Source organism: Pteropus alecto, unplaced genomic scaffold, assembly GCF_000325575.1.
Source record: "Pteropus alecto unplaced genomic scaffold, ASM32557v1 scaffold61, whole genome shotgun sequence".
NCBI classification, from domain to species: Eukaryota; Metazoa; Chordata; class Mammalia; order Chiroptera; family Pteropodidae; genus Pteropus; species Pteropus alecto.
In genome coordinates, this window is record NW_006434835.1 from 20,616,232 (window position 1) to 20,638,846 (window position 22,615).

The 22,615-nt window shown below is 38.8% G+C and overlaps 1 protein-coding gene across 4 annotated transcripts in view; it reads left to right on the forward strand.

The window, feature by feature from the left end:
* LTBP1 (latent transforming growth factor beta binding protein 1) overlaps positions 1-22,615 on the forward strand; it is a 204,125-nt gene that overhangs the window by 24,485 nt on the left and 157,025 nt on the right. For all 4 annotated transcript variants that reach the window (XM_015588228.2, XM_015588229.2, XM_015588230.2 and 1 more), the window contains exons 2-3: positions 12,793-13,017; positions 14,248-14,522. In XM_015588228.2, coding sequence (XP_015443714.1) covers positions 12,793-13,017; positions 14,248-14,522 — 500 coding nt within the window. The remainder of the gene's footprint in view (positions 1-12,792; positions 13,018-14,247; positions 14,523-22,615) is intronic.

Here is a 22,615-nt window from a genome sequence, read left to right on the forward strand (position 1 = left end):
TATTGAGTGAGTATACATGTCACAGTACGTTTTGGACATAGTATGGAGAGAACATATTGGAGAGAGGCAAGAAGGGAGGTAGAGAGGCTTTCAAGAAGGCTTTGCCATAGTCTCTGCAAGAGAGAACAATCTGAACTTGGATGAAGACCTGGGGGAATGGAGAGGAAGAAATAAACCAGAAAGATACTGAAGAGAGAGACTCAGCAGAACTTGGTCAAAGATGATGTACAGATTATGGGACTGAAAAAACTAGACTATGACGTTTATGGCTCAAAAGCAGTATTCTTTAAAATTTAACATAGAAACATAAAAGTTTAGCACTGAGAAGGGAATGTATGTAACAGCTAGATCTATTTTACCAATTAGAAAACCAAGTTTCAGAGAGCTGAACTGAATTGCTGAAGGTCATTAAGCTTTGCGATGCTGACCTAAGACTGGAACTCAGATCCCTCTGCTCCCAGTATAGGGATCTCTGACAGACTAGCCTTAAGACTTGTACAGTACAAATCTCTTTAGTAAAGGTGATTTTGTTTCATCCAGGAAGTATTTACCACCACTGCCACCACCACTAGCAGCTGGGTCTTTACTATTCCTCCTCCTCCTCCTCCTCCTTCTCCTCCTCCTCCTCCTCCTCCTCCTCCTCCTCCTCCTCCTCCTCCTCCTCCTCCTCCTCCTCCTCCTCCTCCTCCTCCTCCTCCTCCTCCTCCTCCTCCTCCTCCTCCTCCTCCTCCTCCTCCTCCTCCTCCTCCTCCTCCTCCTCCTCCTCCTCCTCCTCCTCCTCCTCCTCCTCCTCCTCCTCCTCCTCCTCCTCCTCCTCCTCCTCCTCCTCCTCCTCCTCCTCCTCCTCCTCCTCCTCCTCCTCCTCCTCCTCCTCCTCCTCCTCCTCCTCCTCCTCCTCCTTCTACTCCTCCTCGCTGGGTCTTTGCTGCTGCTGCTGCTGCTGCTACTGCTACTACTACTAGCAGCTGGATCTCTTTCCAGATAAAAATAATGGACTAGAAAAGGAGAATCATGTGGTAAAGTGCTTAAATCCTATGGTAAAGTTTTAGCTTAAATATACCAGTTCCATGAAGAGAATTAGTAGAATCGTAGAAGGGAACTTGTGACCATTTTGTGCTCCAAATGGCTTGTGAAACTATGTATTTGAAAGCTGCTAGGTTTCAAGCTCTGATGATATTGAACCTATTAGTAAGTAAAAGGCGTAAATGCTTCCTTCTTTCCCCATTAGCTTTTTCAAGTTACCAGTTCAGTTGTGGAAATATCCTCTCCCAGAAAAGCATGACTCTAAAGGTAGATAAACACACCTTTAAAAGTAATGTATGGGCTTCTCATTTGGATCAGATATATTGTAAATTATAAAACTTCATTTTGAAAAGAATAACGGAGAAATGATTGTAATTTGTGACAATATTTCATTTGATATCAGTAACAATCACTGTATGGTACATTTTAATTCTGAATTAAAACATCCTCATATAGTTTTCTTAACTGCAGTGCCTGACTGGCCATAAAAGGAAAGGAGAAAGAGAAATAGGAGGAATGTTAGGGAAAAGTTTCTGAAATTTTTCTTTGTATACCAAAGTAGCATCTCTGATGATATTGGGTTTACTTAGGAAAGTTGCCAGAAGGATTTGAAAATTTATCTAGTCCCGATTAATGATAGTAGTTTTAATTTACTGTTCTTCCATGTCTCTGATTCTTATAAAATCTAGATCTCCAATTATTTTATAGTGGTAACTGAGTGTTACATATACACTAGGATGTTTCAAAAGTCAGTTGAGTCCAAGTCTGAGCTACATCTCAAGAGAGTTAATTAGAAACATATCCATGGGCCAATACTGGGGATTAAAAGGAATTATCCTCAGGAAGTCAGTTTTGATACATATTGTCTTGATTTAATGGAATGTTCCAGATTCAGGAAGTACATATGGAGCCTTGAGGAATGTATAGGCATATTTTAATAACTTGAGCTTGACATATCAAGTTATTTAAGTTAAATGGAAGGAGACATCTTGGCTCATCTCATCAATAATGAATCACATGGCTTTGAATAGCTTTAGCATTTGACTCTTGAAAGTTCTGTGCGGTTTTAAACAGTCTGCAGTAGAAGCTGTCTAAAACTACCTCCATATAACTTTCCAAATTAACCAACTCTCTCCACTCCTTTTTTAAAATACACTGACCAATGCTGATGGCCTGCTGAGCATTCCTAGTCGATAGGTCACCCCACACATGATACCTCCCATGTCTCAGTTGAATGGCTACAAAGGGTCAATTCTTTTGTTTCAGACCAGAAATCACATCATTTAATTAAATATTATGTGACCTGATCTAAAATGAGTACAAAAAGAGTTGTTTTATGAAAATTAAGTTGAATGACTTGGAAAGACAATAAAAGCAAATGACTAATATAGGACTGTCAACTTAGGGTCAGATAAGATAACATTAAGAAATTGGAAAGCAAACTATAAAAATACAGAATTTTGCATTCAGCTGGCTTTACAATAAAAAAATACGTTTTAATAAAAGCTCCATTTGCTCTTTTATTGATTCAAAAACCATTTATTCGGTACCTACCATGTGATAGCATTTTGCTAAGCTCTTGAGATGGGCCGCTGAAAGAGGCAAGGTCCCAAAGACAAGGTTTCTTTCCTGCAGGAGTTCATGACTTTTTGGAGAAGTCAGACCTGCACCCAGACAATTATAGTTCAGTGCTATCTGTGCCGGGTGTGCATAGGCATTCACTGCTCTGAGGACTTGGCAGGGAGTAGGAGCAATCAGCTCTTCTCTGCCATCATCAAGAAAGGCCGTGGTGTTGAGATAAAGCTGAAGCAGAAGCTTGGATTGTGGTGATGAGTTGGGAGGAAGAGAGGATAGAGCCTGTATAGAACCACACGTGTGTGTGAGGAAGCATGGAAGGCTCAGAACAGACCAAGGTTGGGTATGCTGGACCTAAAGAGAACATGGCCGCAGCAGTGGGAAACCAGGCTGGATAAGCACCAAGAACTAGATCAGGAGCAGCCCCCCTGGCATGGCTGGATTTAGGTGTCTTCTACTGGTAGTAGAATCTCTGAAATAGGTAAGCAGGAAATTGATTATGTTCAGCTTTTAGCTCAAATGAGTTTGTATCTCAGAAGGAATGATCCAGTAGAAACGACTTGCAATCTTCTTTACTTGCAATTTGAGTTTATGATAAAATCCATAAATCATCTAGTTCTGTTAGGTATTCTCATCCTTCTCTGTGCATAGATGCCGGAGGAAAAGATTGGATACATGTAAGATATCAGAGTTAAAAACATTTTAAAAAATCTAACAGGTTGTAAACTTGAAATATGTGATGCAGTCTTACAATTTTTATTAGCATTTGTAAAAAGCCATTCTTTTACTTCAAACTTCAGTTCCTTCAAATAAGGCCGTCCAATAATTCTAAAAGGCAAAGAAGTGAAAAATTAGTTCTTACTAACCGAAGGAGAAACTGATATCCAGTCATGATAACAATTGTCAATATTCAGCCTCGAAACTGGTTTTTCCTGGGTACTTCTGTGCTACACGGACGTTTTAAGGCCACAACCTGCCTGGGCTCTGTTGTCCTGCCTAGGGGTTTTTTCCAGTTCAGATATCCAGAAAGATCTGAGGCTGAGCTTCTCAAATGTCTGTCCCTTCCAGTAGCTACACAGGATATTTCATATCCTTTAGAATGAATACTTTCCTAATCATGGTGATTTTGACTCCTTGCGCTGCATCCCAATGTCACCTCTATGCTCGTCGGCACTGCTTACTACCCAGAAAGAGAGCTCTGAAAGGGATCCCTGCCCCGTAAAAGAAACAAAAGACCGGAACAGAGAAAGAGGCCTTGCTTGTGGTGGTGTAGTTAGGTGGGAGCCACGGGAAGGTAATGATCTGTGGAAGATGGGAATAAAAGGAAGCTGTAGACGGGCCATGAAGATTTTTGTTTAGAATAGTGGTTTCCAAACATTGCCTACGCAGAATTTATTGCTTTTGGCATCTGACTGAATTTTACAGACCCCGTTTCATTTTATTACCCAGTGTGTTTCTTCTTTCACGACTCACAGGGAATGTTTCTCTGCTTTTGTATTCGTCCTCTTTTTAATCCTGCATTCTTCCCCTATTCCTCCATCTTCAACTCCATCCTAAACGGCCAATTTTTTTTTCCCACCACATTATGTCATGCCCCCTTTGAAACCTTCTATTCAAAATAACTGCTTATCTTTACAAACTGGAAAAGGAAGTTTTATTCAATAACTATTTTAAGATATTTAGGTTGTAATTTGAAGCAAAATTAGTTATAATCCATATCTATACAGTAGGTTAAAGATTGGAATGAGTTGAATCATTAAGCCAGCAAGCTAGTGTGAAATCAGTTGCTTTCACTGTGCTGTGAAATATGCTGGATTCAAAGATGAAAACAACATGGCCTCTTTCCTACTATTTTCAAAATCTAGTAGGAGAAAGAAGAATAAAAAATAATTATAGTACAAGGCAGATTGATAAATGACACAGAAATTATGTAGATGCCTCCCAAATTTGCACATGGCTCTAGGATTCTTCTTATTCAGCATCCCTCTTTCTTTGAAGGAATTCTTCTTTTTTGGAGACTGTATTTGGACCAGATTTGAAAGGGCTATAGGAATTTGGACTGGCTGTGATGTCAGAAGGTTTAGTGCAGTCTTGTGTTCACAGATATGTATGTCGAGGTTTTGACTTTGCAGATATTTTAAAATGCTAAATTTAGCTTCATTTCAAGTCCTTTTCTGAGGATCAGGAAAAAACAAATAACAAGCAGTTATTAATGAATTTAGTGGGATTACGAACTTGGTCTCCAGAGACACCACAACAGAGTTTGCAAATTATAGTGGCAAAATAAAAGCGAAAAGGTTTTTAAGCTTATTTTAATATAATAGATGTAGCTTAAGTGTTATTACTTGGTACCAGGCTTAAGTGATGTATTACTTGGTTTTTGAGAAAGCATTTTGCAGTGGTATTAAAGAAAATGCCAGATGACAACAACTAAAATGATATTATGTCCATGCAGATTGTTGCAGTATTACCACTGTGAAAGGTAAGGTCTCCAAGGATGAAGCATGTCATCGTTTTTATGAAGCCTGTTTCCTTGTCCTTTAGTGTGCAGCATTATCGTTTTACCAACTTGATATGGTCATATGGTTCCCCCAAATGAAGTCAGCTTTTCATAAATCCATGAGCATTTGATTAACTAATTTGTCAGTAAGTATGAAATTTACATTTGAATCACCATCTGATTATACATTCAAAATAAAAACAAAGCACACCACTTAACAAATTAACCCCTGTCCCTTCTACACAAATTGCAAGTAGCTGGATATACATTTTCCCTTGTTTCAAAATTTAAATCTTGCCAATCACATTAGATGAGATGAGGAAATCTGAATTTCACTATATTTATAACTTGGTTACACTTTTGAGAACCAGAATTTCAGGGATAGAAAAGAACCTGTGGATTGTACCACTAGGCTACCTCATTTTGCAGTCGAGGACACCGTAATCCATGAAGTGAAATGATTGGCCCCGGTTTTCAAAGATTGTTGCTAAAGGATGCCCCAAGGTGTCTTGGATTCTTCTGTTTATTCTGCAGCCTGCAAGTGCTGCTGTGTTTTTCCTAAGGGTAAAAGAGCCATGGCGTTTGGGAATTTCCAAGAGATGGCACCACTGACAGCTTCTGTGGATGAAGCGTATGAGTGGAATTTTGTGATATGCTCGATATGCGGAGCTTCTTAGGTTATGGAAAGTATAAAACTAGATCAAATTCGATAGCCCACAGCTATGGTGAGGTTCGTGATAATGGAAAGGAAAGCCATAAACAAAACTGAGATGATGAATGGCCTCATCCCAGATTGGAAGCCCTGGTATGCAAGTGTGTGGCAGGGCTCATACCTCCCAGATTATAAATAGAACGTGGTATTGAAGTATTTGTTCACGTGCGCCAGCATTAAAAACTAGCGATAGTCTCGGAATTTTTGTTTGTATTAAGATTGATATTTTGCATTTGTTGAAATCTGCATTAACTTTCACTTGAGCCCAATATACTTTAGTATTTGATAGGTGGGGAGGGGATGATCATTTTTCAACGCAGGTAAAACAAAGCTTCTCTGGTATGGAGAGTATGGTAGGTGCATTTTTAACTCTTATCAGAGCATTTTCCCTTTGCCTCAAGATTTCTTCGGATTCTGTTTTTTTCCCTTTGCAAATATTATTGAGAACACTAATCGCTTCTCTCACACATTTTTTTAAAAAACCTCTTACCAATAGAATGATTATATAATAATAAATTTCAAATTAAACCTTCTGGAATTTGACTTGAATCTGGCTAAATAGTTACTCAAAAATGTAAAAAGAGGTCCAAGAACACAAAGCAAATTTACAGTGTGCATTTCATATGTAGACAATAGAGAATTCTACTGATCCTTACTTATTCTTGTTCTTTTTCCCTGGTTCTGACTCCTGTGATTTGTATCTGTCCTGGTCCTAAGTTTTAAGTACTTATATATTTTTTTCTGTTTTACTGTATCTGTTTTTATACGCTGCCCCATATGCTTGTGGAATGGAACAAGAATCTGGCACTTGTCTGTCTGCCCAACCCAATTTTTCTCTTTCTCCTTGTCTCTTACGCTCCTGCTCCATCAGCCTTCTTTCAGTTTCTGGCCTCTCTAAACTATGACTTAACTTCAAGATCTCAACTCCTGTTATTTCTTCTTCTGCAAACACTCTTTTGCCAACTTTTCATGTCACTGGGTTCTTCCCTTTTTGGGTTTAGCTTAAATGTCACCTCCTTGGACAGGTTGTTCCGGACCACTGTAACTCAGATGCCTTCTGGATGGAGTCTGTGAGTCAGTATAAGTTGGCAGACAATCAAGAAAGGGGCGAAGGCTATTTTAGAGCACAATTGTAAATCTCGACATTCCATCAAAAAAAAAAAAAAAAAACAGACCCACCAAACCTAGATTATAATAAATGCCTACTAATCTCTTTGTATCACGCATAGAATAGGCTCTTCTGTTCCTCTGTTCTAGCTTCAGAAGAACCTCCATCTTTGCTTTCAGCTCCAGATCTTTTGTTGGTTGGTTAGTTGGGTGGTTGGTGATGCATACTGAATTAAAAGGCAGGCATACAGTTCGTTTATTTTTTTTAAAGAGTGGGGTAGGTTCTTGAAGTGAGCAATGGTGTGCAGCATTTCATTATTATCTAACATATTTGTTATCCAAAAGCTTTAAAGAGCTATGTCATTAACCCACGGTCTGACTGACTAGATTTTAAGGGTACCTTTTAAATGAGGGCAGTGTAGGTATGTTTAAGGGAAGAAATAAAGAAATAACTTTTACTCTCTAAAAATATTATTGCTTTTTTTTTTTCACACTCCAAGAGATATCAGCAAAAATGGTGGAAGCCTTTAAGGGAACGTTGTTCTAATCAAAGACAAGTGGGAAAGTTTAAGTAGCTCTTCAAATCAAAATCATATGTGTGTCCTGTGAAATGACAGATGTAGGTTTTCCCTCGGATGGAGGTTTGTTTTCCCTGTTCTGCCTTAGCCACAATAACTTGAAACGGTCTGTCTGCTGGCACAGAAAGCAAGAGGGTGGGTGGAGGGGCCAGGATGTTGCTGCAGGAAAATCGGGTATGTTCTTAGAGCACTTTTTAGGGATAAGCAGTGGAAGTATTTTTATAGTTAGCTAAGATAACAGGAAAGAAAGAGAGTATAGCTTTTTATAGAACAAATCTTTGGAAAATGGAGCTTGCCCATATTCGTATACAAGTCACTAATATGTATCCATTTAAACTAAGTTCCAATTTGTGGCATAGAATGTGACTGTGAATCTGTCAGCCCAATTTCTGAAGTACTGCAGGTTGTTTTATAGACCAAAGTGAATAGTGGAATGCACTGAAACTTTTGACATATTTAAAACCTCCAACGTGTTGTTCTAGCCTGGATCCTTTTGCTCATTTTGGCTTTTTACAGTAGTACCGTGAGATACTACGAGTGATTGTCATGAAATTATACTTTCTGGAATAACAGGTCAAAGGACCATATTTGCAGTAGGTCCCAGGTGACCATATGATGCAATCTAGTGAATTATGGTGATGGCCAGCTAAATGTCAAGCTGATCAAGTTATGGAATTTCTCAGCCAGCATTCTGTGTGACACCTTCTGGTTATATGTTCTAAAATATATGTGCCATAGCTAGACTTACAACCAGCATACCAGAAGCTTCTCAAGCCAGCCTTAAAGATAACTTATCCTTTTTCCTCTTTATGTGTTGAGAAGGTTTTATAGAACATTGGCAGCACAGACTATATATCACTAGGCAATGTTTTGAGAGTGGTATGAACTTTTGAAACAGAAAGAAACCATTCATAGTTAAGTCCTTAAGTTCATAGGTTGATTTTAAATTTGCTTTCTTTGATATAAAAGACTATTTAGCTATAAAAAGATCACCTGCCACAAGGGACTCAATGTGTATTTATTGAGCTCAGGCACAGAACTTTATATTGCAATTTAGAATTTAGAAAATGCTGCAACAGGAGAATCGATATTTTATTTCTCATTCTTAGATGGTTATAAAGAGTGGCCTTTTATTGGTGGGAATAAGTCAAGCAGAAACTATTTCCTTTATGACCAGAGAAACACCAGATTGTTGGAGTTCTGTTCTGGGCTTAGGCTGTATCCACTCAGACTAGTGCAGTCCTTGAAACATTTGTGTGGAAGCTATCTCAGGGGTTTAAAGATAGATTTCAACAAAACTAAATTCATGTGGGATTTCAAAATCTGCTATTGATACTAGAAATATCTAGTAAAAGTGAATTGGTTAATGTTCATAAAAAACGATGGTTATATATGCGAAGTGATTTTAGTATAGATTTTGGTATAGATTATAGGTAGTCAGCTTTGCATGATAGCGCAGGACCATAAAAATGGTCCTTCTGAAACTGTGAAAATTTATCTTAATGGAAAAATGACCAGTTCTGTGCCCTTGAAAAAACTTTTTTTTATCAAAACATTAAAACTCTTTTACTGTAAGTTATAAATGTATAGAAAAATGGCAAAAATAGTAAAGCTAGTACTTATTTAGCACCTGTAATTTAAAATGTTAGGAACACTGAGAATTAAAGTGTTTTATTTCTTTTAGGAGTGGTTACCAAGAGTAGTTTGAACATGTTTCTTCTCCTTGTATGACATGATATAGAGTATTTTTTTTTTGCCTCAGTCCGTTGTCATATTCCTTTTCAGGTTTGGACCAGCTTCCAACATCTCACCCTGTGCGCTTTCAAAGTTGTGAGATATCCAGGAATCCCTTTAACGTGGCTTCCTTTGGCACATCTTCATCCTCTTCATCACAACCACTCCCCAGTTTCACTTCCAGTGTTACCACCTGTCTTTTTTTTTTTTTTTACTGCCCTTTTTTCTTATTGACTCTTTTAATTATCCACTTCTGTAAAGTGTTATGTGAGTTTACCACTGAGATGAGGAGGCAGCACAACCACATGCTCCCCTGTATGTGCATCAACCGGACAGCAGATGTGCAGGGATCAATCACCAACAGACTTTGAACAAAGTGATAAGTTTGGTTACTGATCATGGTATACATCTGTTATTTTATATAGTATTTATGGACCAAAGAGCTAGCAGCGAAGTTGGTACTTTATACAATTACTCATAGTTAATGTACTGTGGCAATTGAAGTTCGAACCATATTGTTGGGGGACTGGCATTATTTAACTAAACTGCAGTAACTGAAATTCATGCATATTGGAACCATGCAAAGTGAGCGGTGCCTGTATTACAGTTATAAATTATTTATAGTACATTTAAATCTTGGCCTGGCTCCTCTTGCCCTTGCCCATTACTCATCGACTCTATCCAGGGTAGCCAAGCTGTGATTTAGAAATTCAGTTCAGAATTGAAGTGAGAGTTGTGAAGTCTTTGACTCAACCTTGGAGTCAGCTTTGACTCTTCTTCTCTTACCCAGCCCCTCAGAGTAGATCAGGTACTGGAGAAAGCTCTTTCAGACTCCGTCCAGCTTCAGCTGCCACACGGACAGTTTCAGCTTCAACAGCCACAGGGACAGAAGCTGGACACCATTTCTAGGTGGCCACCTTGGTCATTTTTTCTGACTCTCTCCTTCCTCCTCCACTGTCTTCCCTCTTCCTTGGCCTGCTGTTTATGTTCTGTGTCTCATCTTCATTCGTACTGATTTTCCCTCTATCATTATATTACTTCATGTTTCAGTTCTTGTTGCCATCATCCTGATCCATGTGTTTATCAACTTGTGTTTTCATTATTCTAATGACTGACTTCTCCACCTGGTCACTCTGCATCCCAGCTAATCCCACAGGCCATCACAAGCGTAATCTCCCTGGAACACTCTTTTAGCCTTGTTTAATTCTTTCCTTGGAGCCTCCAAAATAACTTAATAATTAGAAAATAAAATCCAAACTTTTTATTGGGCCTTTGTCCATTTTCTCACTCAAGCCCACATCTTCTAGATCCCTCCCCTCAAGATCCCAGGGTTTACTTTCCTATTATCTTCCAAATATGCCCTTCTCCCCTTCTTTTGAAACATACTCCTCTTACGATGGAGCCCTTTCTGTTTTTCTGACTCTTGCCCAATTTCAAAATCTTATCCCAAATGGTCTCTCCTGCAAAGCTGATTTTGACTTACCAGAAATGACTTTTCTCTGAAGTTCCACAGGATTTAATTTTATATTTTCCAATTGTCACTTAATTGCTGATCTGTTTTCAGTTATCACGTGTTATCTAATCTCTCCCATCATTTCTTAACATTAAGAGTGGGGACTGACTCTTCTATGGTCCTTAGAGTGGTATTTGACTTAGTGGTAGGCATAAATTTTTCATCCAGTATTGTTTTGAGCTGCAGCATTTCTTCCGGTTACATGCTAGGGGTATCGTATAATAAGAGAAGGCCTCTGCCCTCACGGAGCTCCGGTTGAGTGAAGCATACAGAGAAGCAGGCAGACAGTTGTAATGCGGTAAGCCAAGTGGCATGATGAGCAGTGAATGAGAGTCCATGGAAGCACGGAGAGGCACCAAGTGTAGATGAGGAACAATTGAGGATGTTTCTAGAAGAAGTGAGGTTTAAGCAGAGTCTAAAAGAGAAGTAGGAGTTAGGCGATGGGGGGCAAATGGAATGAGCGTTCCAGGCCAAGGGCGCAGCGTGGACTGAGCTCAAGAGGAATGAGAGGGCCTTGTACACCGAGGAGCTGGATGAAGCTTAGTGTAGCTGGATTGCAGGGAAAGTGGTGAGATTCATAAGTGAAGAGGTTTAAGAGGGAACAGGGGCCCTGTGATGGGAAAGAAGGGCACATATTTGATGAAAACTTAGAAGGGAGGACTTAAAGGACTGGATGTTTGAATGGGTGAGGTGCTAGAGCTGTACTCAGGTTTCTGTTAAGCAACACTTGGAGAATGAAGATATCAGGGAGAAGATGGGTTTGAGATGCCTGTGGAATAGCTGTGTGGAGATATACAGAAGTAGACAGTTTGGACCGCCGCAGAAAGCCTTGGTTAGGAAATAGAAAATTGTGTGACTTCATTATATGACAGGACGAAGTCATTATAGGAGTGTGTAGAGTTAGTAAAGAAGAGGATTTTAATATCAAATCTTAAAGCACATCAGTATTTAAAGGACAAGTAAAGAGTGGAGTCTGCAAAGAATATTAAGATGGAAAGAAAAGAGCAAAATAGATGAGTGAGATGTTGCGGAAACCAAGGGAAGACTGAAATCCACTCACAGGATTTAGCGACTTGGACTGAGCCACCGTTAGTAACCTTAGTTAAGTGTAGTTTCCGTAGAAGGGGTTTGCGGAGAGAAAACGCCACCTGGGCCCAAGCTGGATTGTAGTTCGTGGAGAAGTGAACGATCCTTTTGGAAAATTTGGTCGTAGGGAAGGGGATTTAAAGAGAGTAGAACCTGGAAGGAAATGGCATTGAAGGGCTTTTAGTTTTTAAGGTTAGTTTTTAAGGCTGATAGGAAGAATTCATTCGTGATAAAGAGGCTGACCATGAGCTGAATTTAGTCAGAGTTTAAAACTCCTCTTAAAATTCTTTACCCAACGCACTCTTTTATCTTTTGGTATTCTAAATAAATTCCAAGCTACTAATCACTCTGCATCTTCTGGATTTCTCTGTGGTCTTGCTGTGCCAGTGAGATTGCAAATACTTTTAAAGCAGAATTCAAACTATTCTACTCTCTTATTCTGGGTAGCACTTAGTTCAGTGTCTGAGAGAGAAAATTTACAGCATTCTCATTTGTTTATTCTTTGAGGATGTATTTAATGTGTTCCAGACATTATTGTAGGTGCTGAGTATGTAAAGGTCTCTAAGGCAGACATATCCCCTTTTTCCAAGGAGTTTATAATCTAGGAAGACAGCTACATAAACTAGTAAGTAAATAGGAAAACAAAGCAATTACAGAATGCAAGAAATATTTAAAAGGATACTAATAAACAATTCTGAGTGACTACTTTATATATTATTTTTCAATGAAATCTTTTCCTTTTTCGGGGAGAACAACCAGGTAAGGTGGAAAGAAAAAGAGCAACATAGTAAATAATAGAGACCTTTTTTTGGTCAAAGTAGTTACTCTTTTATTTACTACTTCTAAAGAGAGTGGGAATATGACAGCTGTAATGGGCTGTGTTTGGGGAGTTTTGTTGGTTGACTGTTACTTAGTATTTGAAGAACTTAACCAATTCTCCACAACTTTGTCTTTTCCCTTTCAGTAATTTGCCATCTTCCATGTATGAATGGTGGCCAGTGCAGTTCAAGGGACAAATGCCAGTGCCCTCCGAATTTCACAGGGAAACTTTGTCAGATCCCAGTCCATGGTGCCAGCGTGCCTAAACTCTATCAGCATCCCCAGCAGTCAGGCAAGGCACTGGGAACACATGTTGTCCACTCTACACATACCTTGCCTCTGACCATGACTAGTCAGCAAGGAGTCAAAGGTAAGGTTATGATTTTGATTTTGCCTGTTCGTCAGAACCCTGTGAACCTGGCAGACGCATACAGAAGCCAAGTATCTGCAGGTGGCCAGGGCTGGTATTGGAACAGAAAGGAGTACATGATCTGTGGCCTGAGAAATGCCAGTAGGGACAGAATGTGGGCCCAGGTATGTGGCGGAAGTGCTTTCTAGGCCATAGAGATTTGATATCTAGGAAATAGAAAATGAAAAGGAGCCTATCTTTCTCTGATGACTCAGCATGAAGAGCTGTCAACTGTTCACGACATGGTTCTGAATGGGCCTGGGGAATAGAAAGTTGAGCAAGGCAGTGTTCTGTGCCTTACAGTGTTACCCACCTGGTGGATCTCACAGTACCTGCTGGTGAGTAACAAGTCTATTTAGTAGTTGAGGAGTGCTTGGTTGTAGTTCTAAACAATCACTTGACTAAACTGGGCTTCAATTTATTCATCTGTAGAGGAGGGTAAACTAGGTCACTTGGAGCTCAGAAGCTCTGTGACTAATTTATTCTTTTAAACCTGGCATCTCTTATACATGCACAATTTTTAAAAAGAGGTCAGAAAGTGTTAGTGTCTTTAAAACCTTAAGTGTTAGCATCAGAAGATGAAATTTTGTTTGAAAGCTGCAGAAAGTAAATTTTGTTGCAGATATAAATTATCACACTTTAGTATTTTGCGTGTGTGTCCCAAGGAGCACTAACATATATACACACTATGTTGTTTAAGAGTAAGAGAATTCTGCTTTGTGAAATTGTATTTCCTCTCTTGATGTAGAAAGGTATATCTTATCACTTTTATGATAGAAACTTCTTGAGAAAATCAAAGTAATCCAACTCTTGAGTCTTTATTACTGTCATTTTATAAAATGTATCCTCCTATGACCACAATTAGCATGAATTTCCTAGTTTTGTGATTATCCTGAAAAAAATATTTTTATCTTATGAATATATTACTATGGAAGGTTTTTAATTTCTCTGTATAATTAATTTTCTTTAAAACATATAAGTTCAAGCTTAATTTTTATTTTGAGTATACCGTTGTATTCTCAAGAATTTTGATGGTGCAGCAAAATATATATATACACTATATATGAATAATTTATCCTATATACAGTATATATGCATTTAAGTATAAATGTTCGCCTATACATTTACTTTCATGCTGACTCACATATTAATTATTCCTGATTAACAAATTTTCCTCCCAATCTGTTTTAGTGAAATTTCCTCCCAACATAGTCAATATTCATGTGAAGCACCCCCCTGAGGCTTCAGTCCAGATACATCAAGTGTCAAGAATCGACGGCCCAACAGGCCAGAAGGTAAAAGAAGCTCAACCAGGCCAATCCCAAACCCCTTACCAAGGGCATCCCGTCCAGAAGACCCAGACGGTACATTCCACGTATTCCCACCAGCAAGTCATTCCTCACGTCTATCCCGTGGCTGCTAAGACCCAGCTTGGCCGGTGCTTCCAGGAAACCATCGGGTCACAGGTAAGCCACATTGCCCAGCCTGTTTTAACAATGCATTCTAGAAAAGGCTTCATTTTAATAGGAAAGCCAGACTTGGTAAAATTATTTTCTGTAGAAGGGGTTGGCAAACTGACGCATGGGCCTGTTTTTGTAAATAAAGTTTTATTGGAACACAGCAACATCCATTCATTTATGTATCGTCTATGCCTTTTATTGGAACACAGCAACATCCATTCATTTATGTATCGTCTATGCCTCCTTTCATGCTGTTGACAGTAGAATTGTGTAGTTTCAACAAGATTGCATGATTTGAAAGCCTAAAATGTGATCGGCAAAGTGCTTTACAGAAAAAGCTTGCCAACCGCTGATCTATAAGTTAATTTTAAGTCGTGAGCTTCCAGAAATGCTGTTGGAAGTCCATGATTGTCATTTATATTTTTTCAGTTAAGGCGATCTGTGTATAAAACATATGTCAGGCATGAGATATGGTACATGAGATATATTCTGCAAAGCATTTAAAAATACTTATGCCTTTTTTGCAATGATTTGCAGGTTAGGAGGTACAGTCAAGTTTGGAACCCATCATGCAGTGATAATTTGTCATCTTTTGTTTTCTTATAAAATTCATAATGAGAATGGTAAGCAATGAGTTGTTTGAAGTGTATTTTAAATATAATTGAATTGACATGTAACTTTGGGCCTGTATTCTTATAAAGTGAGAGAAAGGCTGATTTTCTTTAAAATTCATCATTAAAACTACATAGTGAAGGCAACATAAAAATATTGGCTCTTCTACCTCAACCACTTGGTGCTACCTGCTTTGGGATTATGCGATAATGATGTAGCTTTTTCCTGTGGTTCTCCTTCTGTCATTTGATTATACCTTCAGCCCCACATGGGAAGAGTAGGTAAGGTGCATTTGTTATTATTTCTCTGTTCTCACCTGACTATTGAGAAAATATTGTGTGTGTGCAATATTCTGGGGTAATAAGAATTGATTGTTACTGCTTTAGAAACCTGGAAGATACTTTTAGATACTGGGCAAATCCATTGTAGGGTTATCACCTTTCTTCCATGGGAGGAAGGCAGAATTGGTTTGTGGACCTGGATGTAAAGAGCACCCACGTGGAGTTATATAAGATCCTGGCTAGAGCCATGGGCCCAGCACTTGGTGGCAGGAAACCAGGTTTAAGTATCTGTAAGGTGGAGACAGGAATATGGGGCTTTGTCAATATTAGACAAGGTAATGTGAGCACTGCTTGGCAAGTGTTATAGAGAACTGTGCTAATACTAGCTTAAAAGATATCTATCAATAGTGTCAAACTTAAAAATCATCAGAGTGGGTGATCACTATGTCACATCACTCCAGGGAGGACAGAGAAGGGTTGATTTCTCCAAACATATGCAAATACTAGCTTAAAAGATATCTATCTATCATTAGTGTCAAACTTAAAAATCGTCAGAGTGGGTGATCACTATGTCACATCACTTCAGGGAGGACAGAGAAGGGTTGATTTCTCCAAACAGAGCCTTTGTCTGTTTGCAGATGCTTGAAATGCCTCCTAAATCTGCCATAGCTCTTCATTCATCAATTGAAGACCAGGTTTAAGCAAACACTTTTGGGACAAGGGACAGCATCGATTTAAATATAACTTAGAAGTAAAGTCTGGAATCTAATGCTAAGAGCAGATTTTTATAGTGGCAGTGGGACTGAAGATAAACTTCATACACTTCACAATTTTGCCCTGAATAGCCTTGGAGAGGGAGGATGAATTCGGTGCCATTTGCATTGTTTAGTCATTCCAGCTTAGGTTGGTCATGAGAAAGGAAAAAGCAAGTCCTTTTAAAACTATGTGCCCAGTGCCTTTCTTCCTGGTTTCCAAGTTGGAACACAGATGATAAAAAGCAAGAAAATAAAGTATTCACAAACTTGTTATTCTTGTGTAATGTTAGACAGATGATTGCTAACTAGGAAAGATAGAAAAAAATCATTTACTTTTAAGCCTAAGCTAGACTATATAATCAAAACAAACTGGATAACTGGTGGAGTTACTCACATAATTCAAACTCAGTAGAATACTTTTGCCTTATCTGTATACCTCTCAGAATTTTGGTCTGAGTGATCCAGACAGTGACCTCAAATCTTAATTCATTTTGCCTGCGTAGTCACTAATACACAGCTTCAAAATAAGACCTATTTTCAGGAAATATTCTTAGCATATATATTTGTCCCATTGGTGAGACATGTTGCTGGATGCCTATGATTGCCCAATTAATTAGTGCATTTAGGGTGACCAGGTATTTAAAAAAAATATATTTCTGTAAAGCAGTCAGTAGTATACAAGATGTATCCTACAAAGATGTTTGAAAACATTCGTGCTTTCTTGCAGTGGTTGGTTTGCATATAGAGCTACAGAAGGTGGTAGAGGTAGATTTTAAACGAATGGCAAAAACAACTGCATAAATGCTCACTAGAGCTTTGCTTGTGGGAACACTCTTATTAGCTGCAGATTTTGACTATTGAGACTTTGAGTGCCATAGAGTTATCACGAAGCACCTGTGTTTATGAATTGCCATGAGAGGTCATGTACAAAACAAATTTGGCAGAAATAGCCCTCGTTTCTGTGGCACATTCTCATAATTAGGCAGTAAACTTGGGGTTGAGAACCCAGCTCGAACTGTGATTAACGTATTTAAATTCAGGGAAGTTTTATAAAGTAGAATTTCAAGAACTGCATGGATGGTGGAGGAAAATGGATGATGGGTTAGGAAACCAAACTCAGAGAGAAAAGGGAGAGAATAATTAAACAGTGAAAATAGACTTTTGCAAGAAATGGGTGAGGAAGAAGTGTCAGAAGAGACCAGAAATGTAAAATAGTTCAGGATTCCTGGCAGGTGTTTGCACAAATATGAAGCCTCTTAAACCTGAGACATAGTGCAATATAAAGGACTTAGTGTCAGGGTAAAGATAGCATGAATTCCCCTTGATCAAGTGATAAACTCAGAATTATTAAAAGTGGGACAACTGACATTATGTTCCTCCTGATGTAATACAGTGTGAAGTCTACATGTCACCCTAAAAGTATTCTTGCCAAAAATGTTTAACCTGAACCTGATCAAACCTTTACACCTAACCTTTGTTGTGTTCAGTCTAGAACTGAACCGGCAATATCTCTGAGGTATGCCTATATAATAATATAATTTTAAGCTGAATGTAAAAGCTGTAACTTTAATGAATTAAATACATCGAATGAATTTTTAGAAAATAAATGTTTCAACTTTCAAATAAATGGAGTGGGTGGTTGCAGGGACGGTAGACATGAGGAAGCCAAGGAAGAGACCTTGGCTTTGGTCCAGTTGCGAAATGACCAGGGTCCAATCTAGGATGAAAATAAACAGATGAATGTAGGGGCTTTTGTGAAGAATCGAGCATTAGGACTTGATTACAGGCCGTTGTAAAGAAAAAGATGGAGATGAGTGGACTATTCTGAACTTCCTTGCTTTAGAAATCAGATAAACGCTTGCCGTGATTGATTAACTGACCTTTGGGGGAGGATCGTGAGGTGAAGATGAGTGGCTACATCTTGTTTTAAGCAGCCCCATCATTGACTGACATCAAGAATGATGTATTCTTGGCTATCATTCAGCGAATCTGATGCTGTGTTAGAGATGCAGTGAGGAAGGATTATAGAAAAAAGCCAGTGGTCAGTGACTAGATCTCATGATAGTCTGATTCATGAGAACAGAGGACATTTCTTTGGCATGTATTGTAAAGAGAAAAGATCAGGAATAATGGAATTAGAAATAACTGTAATGTTTTTCACTTTGACAGAGGGTGTGAAGATACGGTGTAGGGGCATGTCATTCCAATTGCAGACAGTGATGTTTCATCTTTCAGAGTCCTCAAATAATTTCTTGTTCTTAAGAGCACATAAAGTTTTGATTTTTATGGGGATCGGGCTGGGTACAGGCATCATTAAATTTAAAGTATTAAAAGATTAGAAATTAATAGAACATGGGGTGGCTTAGAGGAATGGGATTCTTGAATGTAAATCAAGTTTGAAGCACTTGACAAGTCATAATTTTGACAGAGATAGATATCTGCTACCTGAGGTAAACAGTGGCACACCTTATATATTTGAAAACATTTTGGAGAGTTTGCCCACTGTATAGATCAAGTTAGGATAACATCTCCAGTGGTTACAATTACCAGCTACTTTCAGGAGAATCTCATGTGTTCATGTGCTTAAAATTTGAACATTTCCATGCTAGTTTTCTCCTACAAGGAGAGGCCAAATTTCAGAAAATACACTTCTAATCTGTTTTTGCAGCATGGGGGACATCGAATATATATACATGTTTCCCACTGTGCAAGGGCACCCTTTGCTTTAAACTGTGACCTAAATTTGCAGCTTATTTGACATCTAAGTTTTTGGTTGTTTCAAACATTTTTTTTATTGCCTAATTGCTGGAAACAAATATTTATAGTGACCTAATGATGCCAGATGGTACGAAAAGACCTCATCTGAAGAGAGTTCAGGGTCATATGTAGGGTTCAGAGTCCAGCTTCCAAGCTGTGTCTGCCATTGCCTGGTTGCACAATCATATGCTCTTTATTAAAAGGGGACGTGCTCCTTCATTAGACATAGGCATTATGAGACAAAAAAATTCTTCAAGAACTTAATGCAAATGCCAAAAGAGCAGAAAATTCCACATATAAACACCTGAATTAACTCAGAAGAACAAAAATACTGGAAAACTTGAAGTAAATGTACACAGATAAAGATGGTCAAATAATACACAAACCCACCCTTATAGTTTGCAACCATAAAATCCTGTGTAACTGTTAAAAAAAAAAAACTAAAAAACATAAGAAACAAACTCCAAATTCTCTAATGTATGTTCTATACAGGAAAATCTTTATGTGGATTAGGAAGACAAAAAAGGACTAGTATTTGATGTGAAATTTAAAAATCATTGGAAAATTTTTTCTTTCCTTTAATTATTGGTCATATAAATAATAAGACCTGGGGCAAAACCGAGTTAAAGTGACATGAGAACTGTTTGGGATCCCCTAGAACTTTCAGAAGTTGTTCCAACAGTTCTCTTTGGACAGGAAAAATGGAAACAAAATGGGCCATTGGAGAAAAGAGATTATTTAATTGGCGATGGGTCTCTTTTGGCAGATAAATTCAATAACATCATCAAGCCCTAAACCTTAGCACTAGAATACACACATAATTCTGAAGGGCCAAACAGATGCACTTAGCTTTTGTTTTAAAAAATTTTGTTTTTTTTAAAATAAGCATCATGGAGAAATTAACGGGAAAGTGTGAGCTCATTGAAGTGGAAAGTATCTTAATTACGTGGCTGAAAGTACTTTTAAAAAAGTCTCAATACTCCTGTCACAGGACTTTGAAGAAAAATATTTCTTGGTTTCTACCACACAGAAGCCAATGAGAAAGTAGGGAAACAGATGTCATGCCTGTCAATTCCACATGGCAGGAAAAATATAGGTAGATGAATAGATAACAGATGTAGTTGTAGAATAGGCTGTAGACGTTCAATATCTCTCCTGAATGATGCAAAGTGCGTTTAGTGCATAATTAAAGGAGTTGGGATATTAAGTTCTGCTTAGAAACCTGTTCTTTAATTTCCACAGCATCTCCTCTTCCCTGACTATAAGAGTGTTACTACGGTGAGGCCTAAAGCTATAATGAAATAATGGTTTTATTCTAATAGAGATGATGCCAGAAGCATTTCGCATTGGTTATTTCTCTACATTGGGACCATAAAGTACATAAATGGATGAGAAGTCTAAAGAAAGAATAACTATAAAACACCAGAGACTCCCTGCCTCTCACTTATGCATTTTTCCTTATGTGGGAAGGAGAACTGAGTCAGCCATGTTGGGGCAACAGTGGGCACAAGTGTATATATGTGGCCCTCTCCCCTTGCCCATTTCCTCAGCCCGCATCCTCCCAGGTGAACTTCATCTCTCAGAGGTGCTGTTGGGCATTGCTTAAGGAAGGCAGGCCTGGAGCTATGAGATGTCTGTCTTCTCCATGAGCAGAGGGCCCTGTTGGGGTGTGCTGATTGCATTTACTGAAATTTGGCTTCTTTCAGGTGGAATAAGTCATTAACACCAGGCACTTCCTGTGCCATCTGGGTTTTTCTTCAGTGTCCCACTCACATACTCCTTTGGCATAATCTAAGAAATATTTAATTGAGTGTGAGCGAATCTGGTTGTCTCCAGTGGCTCTGAAATGGCCATCCTTGCCAAACCTTACCTGTGTCGACAGCAAAGGTATCACTGAAGGTGTGACACGCATCTCAGTGATAGGTGCCTGGAGCTCTGCAGTGTGGGCTGGTCTTGCTCCAGCAACGGCTGCCAGACTGACTTCGTGCAGGGGCCTTCTTCCCTGGAGTCAAAACGATCGGTAAGGACAGGGATAAGATCCAAAGGGGGAAAATGCTGCATGTGAAAGAGAACATGTCTGCATGTCACTGGGCTCCTGCCAGTGGAGGGGAGGACTGCTAGTTTTATTTGGATTGAGAATGTGGGACTGAGCTGTTAGGGTAATCAAAATACAGATTCTTAGAACTGAAGTAGAGTACTTCAGAGAATGGGTGATGACCCAGACATTACCCTTCCTACGGCCTAATAGCCAGGCTTTGCCCAGGCCAATGTCTTCTGGACACCAAAGAGTCTGTTAGCTTCGAGTGTTCACTTACCCTGACTTGTTTAATGGACGAGCAAGTTTATGCCTCTTTGATCCTTCCCAAGGCCCTTCTCTCAGATGTTTTTCATTTTATTGGCAATGAAAATGCCTTTGTCATGACATGGGATATCAAATTTCCATATTTTATACCTCTAGGGCTCACTAACATAATATACCCGTTAATAATTCCTGCTTTTGCAGAAGAATAGGCATTGATAATAATTATGGGGCAGTTCCGAGTGGAAGTATGTTACATCGTTTCTGATACTGGCAAAGTGGAAAGATCTTGTGTTCATTACATTTGAAGATGTCAGTTCTGAGCATGCTGGAAGTAGTTTTTAAGAGATCATAGCTTGAATTGATGGTTGATTTAGGCTCTCTACATTATAAAAATGTTTGAAGAGTCACAGATGGTATTTCTAGGGTCTGATGTTTCTTGGCTTTGTCTGTATGATCCCTTGGAACTGAAATTTACTAAAATGAAGTGGAATCATCTGATTTCCTAAAAAACAACAACAACAAAAAACCAATCCTCTGGAACCTGACTTAGAAAGTTGTAGTGAAAAAGGCAACATAGCTCTATGTCGAGAGATGACAAAATGATTCTCCTCCTCCACCCTGTTCCTTCCCCTGCAATGATGATAGTCCTGTTTCCTTTTTTCCCTCATCTTTCCATTTTTTTTCCTTCTCTTCTCTCCTTTTGTGTGGAAAATAATTTACGGATAAGATTGGAGATGCCGTTTCAACAAGATGTCTTTATCAGACTGTGCATTTACTCTAGTGATTTTGCTGTTGTGCACACATTTTCAAAATTTCTGTTTTGAAAGAATTGTTTCAGAACCACCAGTGTGTGAGTGGTACATGAAAATGAATCTATCTTTGATCTTCTGCAGCTCCTTTATTTACTGTATTATCAATGAATCCGAAAGCTTCCAATGGTTAATTTAGCCCCCAGCAGGCAAGGATTTCCTCACCATCGAGAATATTTTAAATGATATGTCTTCAGCCCTGAAGAGAATTCTGAAATCCAGAGTAGTTCTGAATATTTTGTCATAGACAGCAGTGCTTCAAGGTGACCACCTTGGGACGACTGGTTTCGAATGTGCAAGCTTTAACAGAGGCTGATAGAGAACATTCACATTTGTGACCTTACTTGACCGTCAGAAAAACTTCAAAACCAAGAAAAGTCGGTATGCTTGTCTCCAGTTTACTTAAGTGAAACCTGAGGCTCAGAGAGGTAGAGACAGGCTTGTGTTGGTATTTCCAGGTTGATAGCGCTCTTTATCATTTTGGCAAACTGACCGTATCTCTGGCCCTTGGTTTCTTTAATTTTTAGATAAATGGTTTGGCTGAGTGGACCTTTGAGGCCTCTTTTGGCCCTGCAGTCCTTCG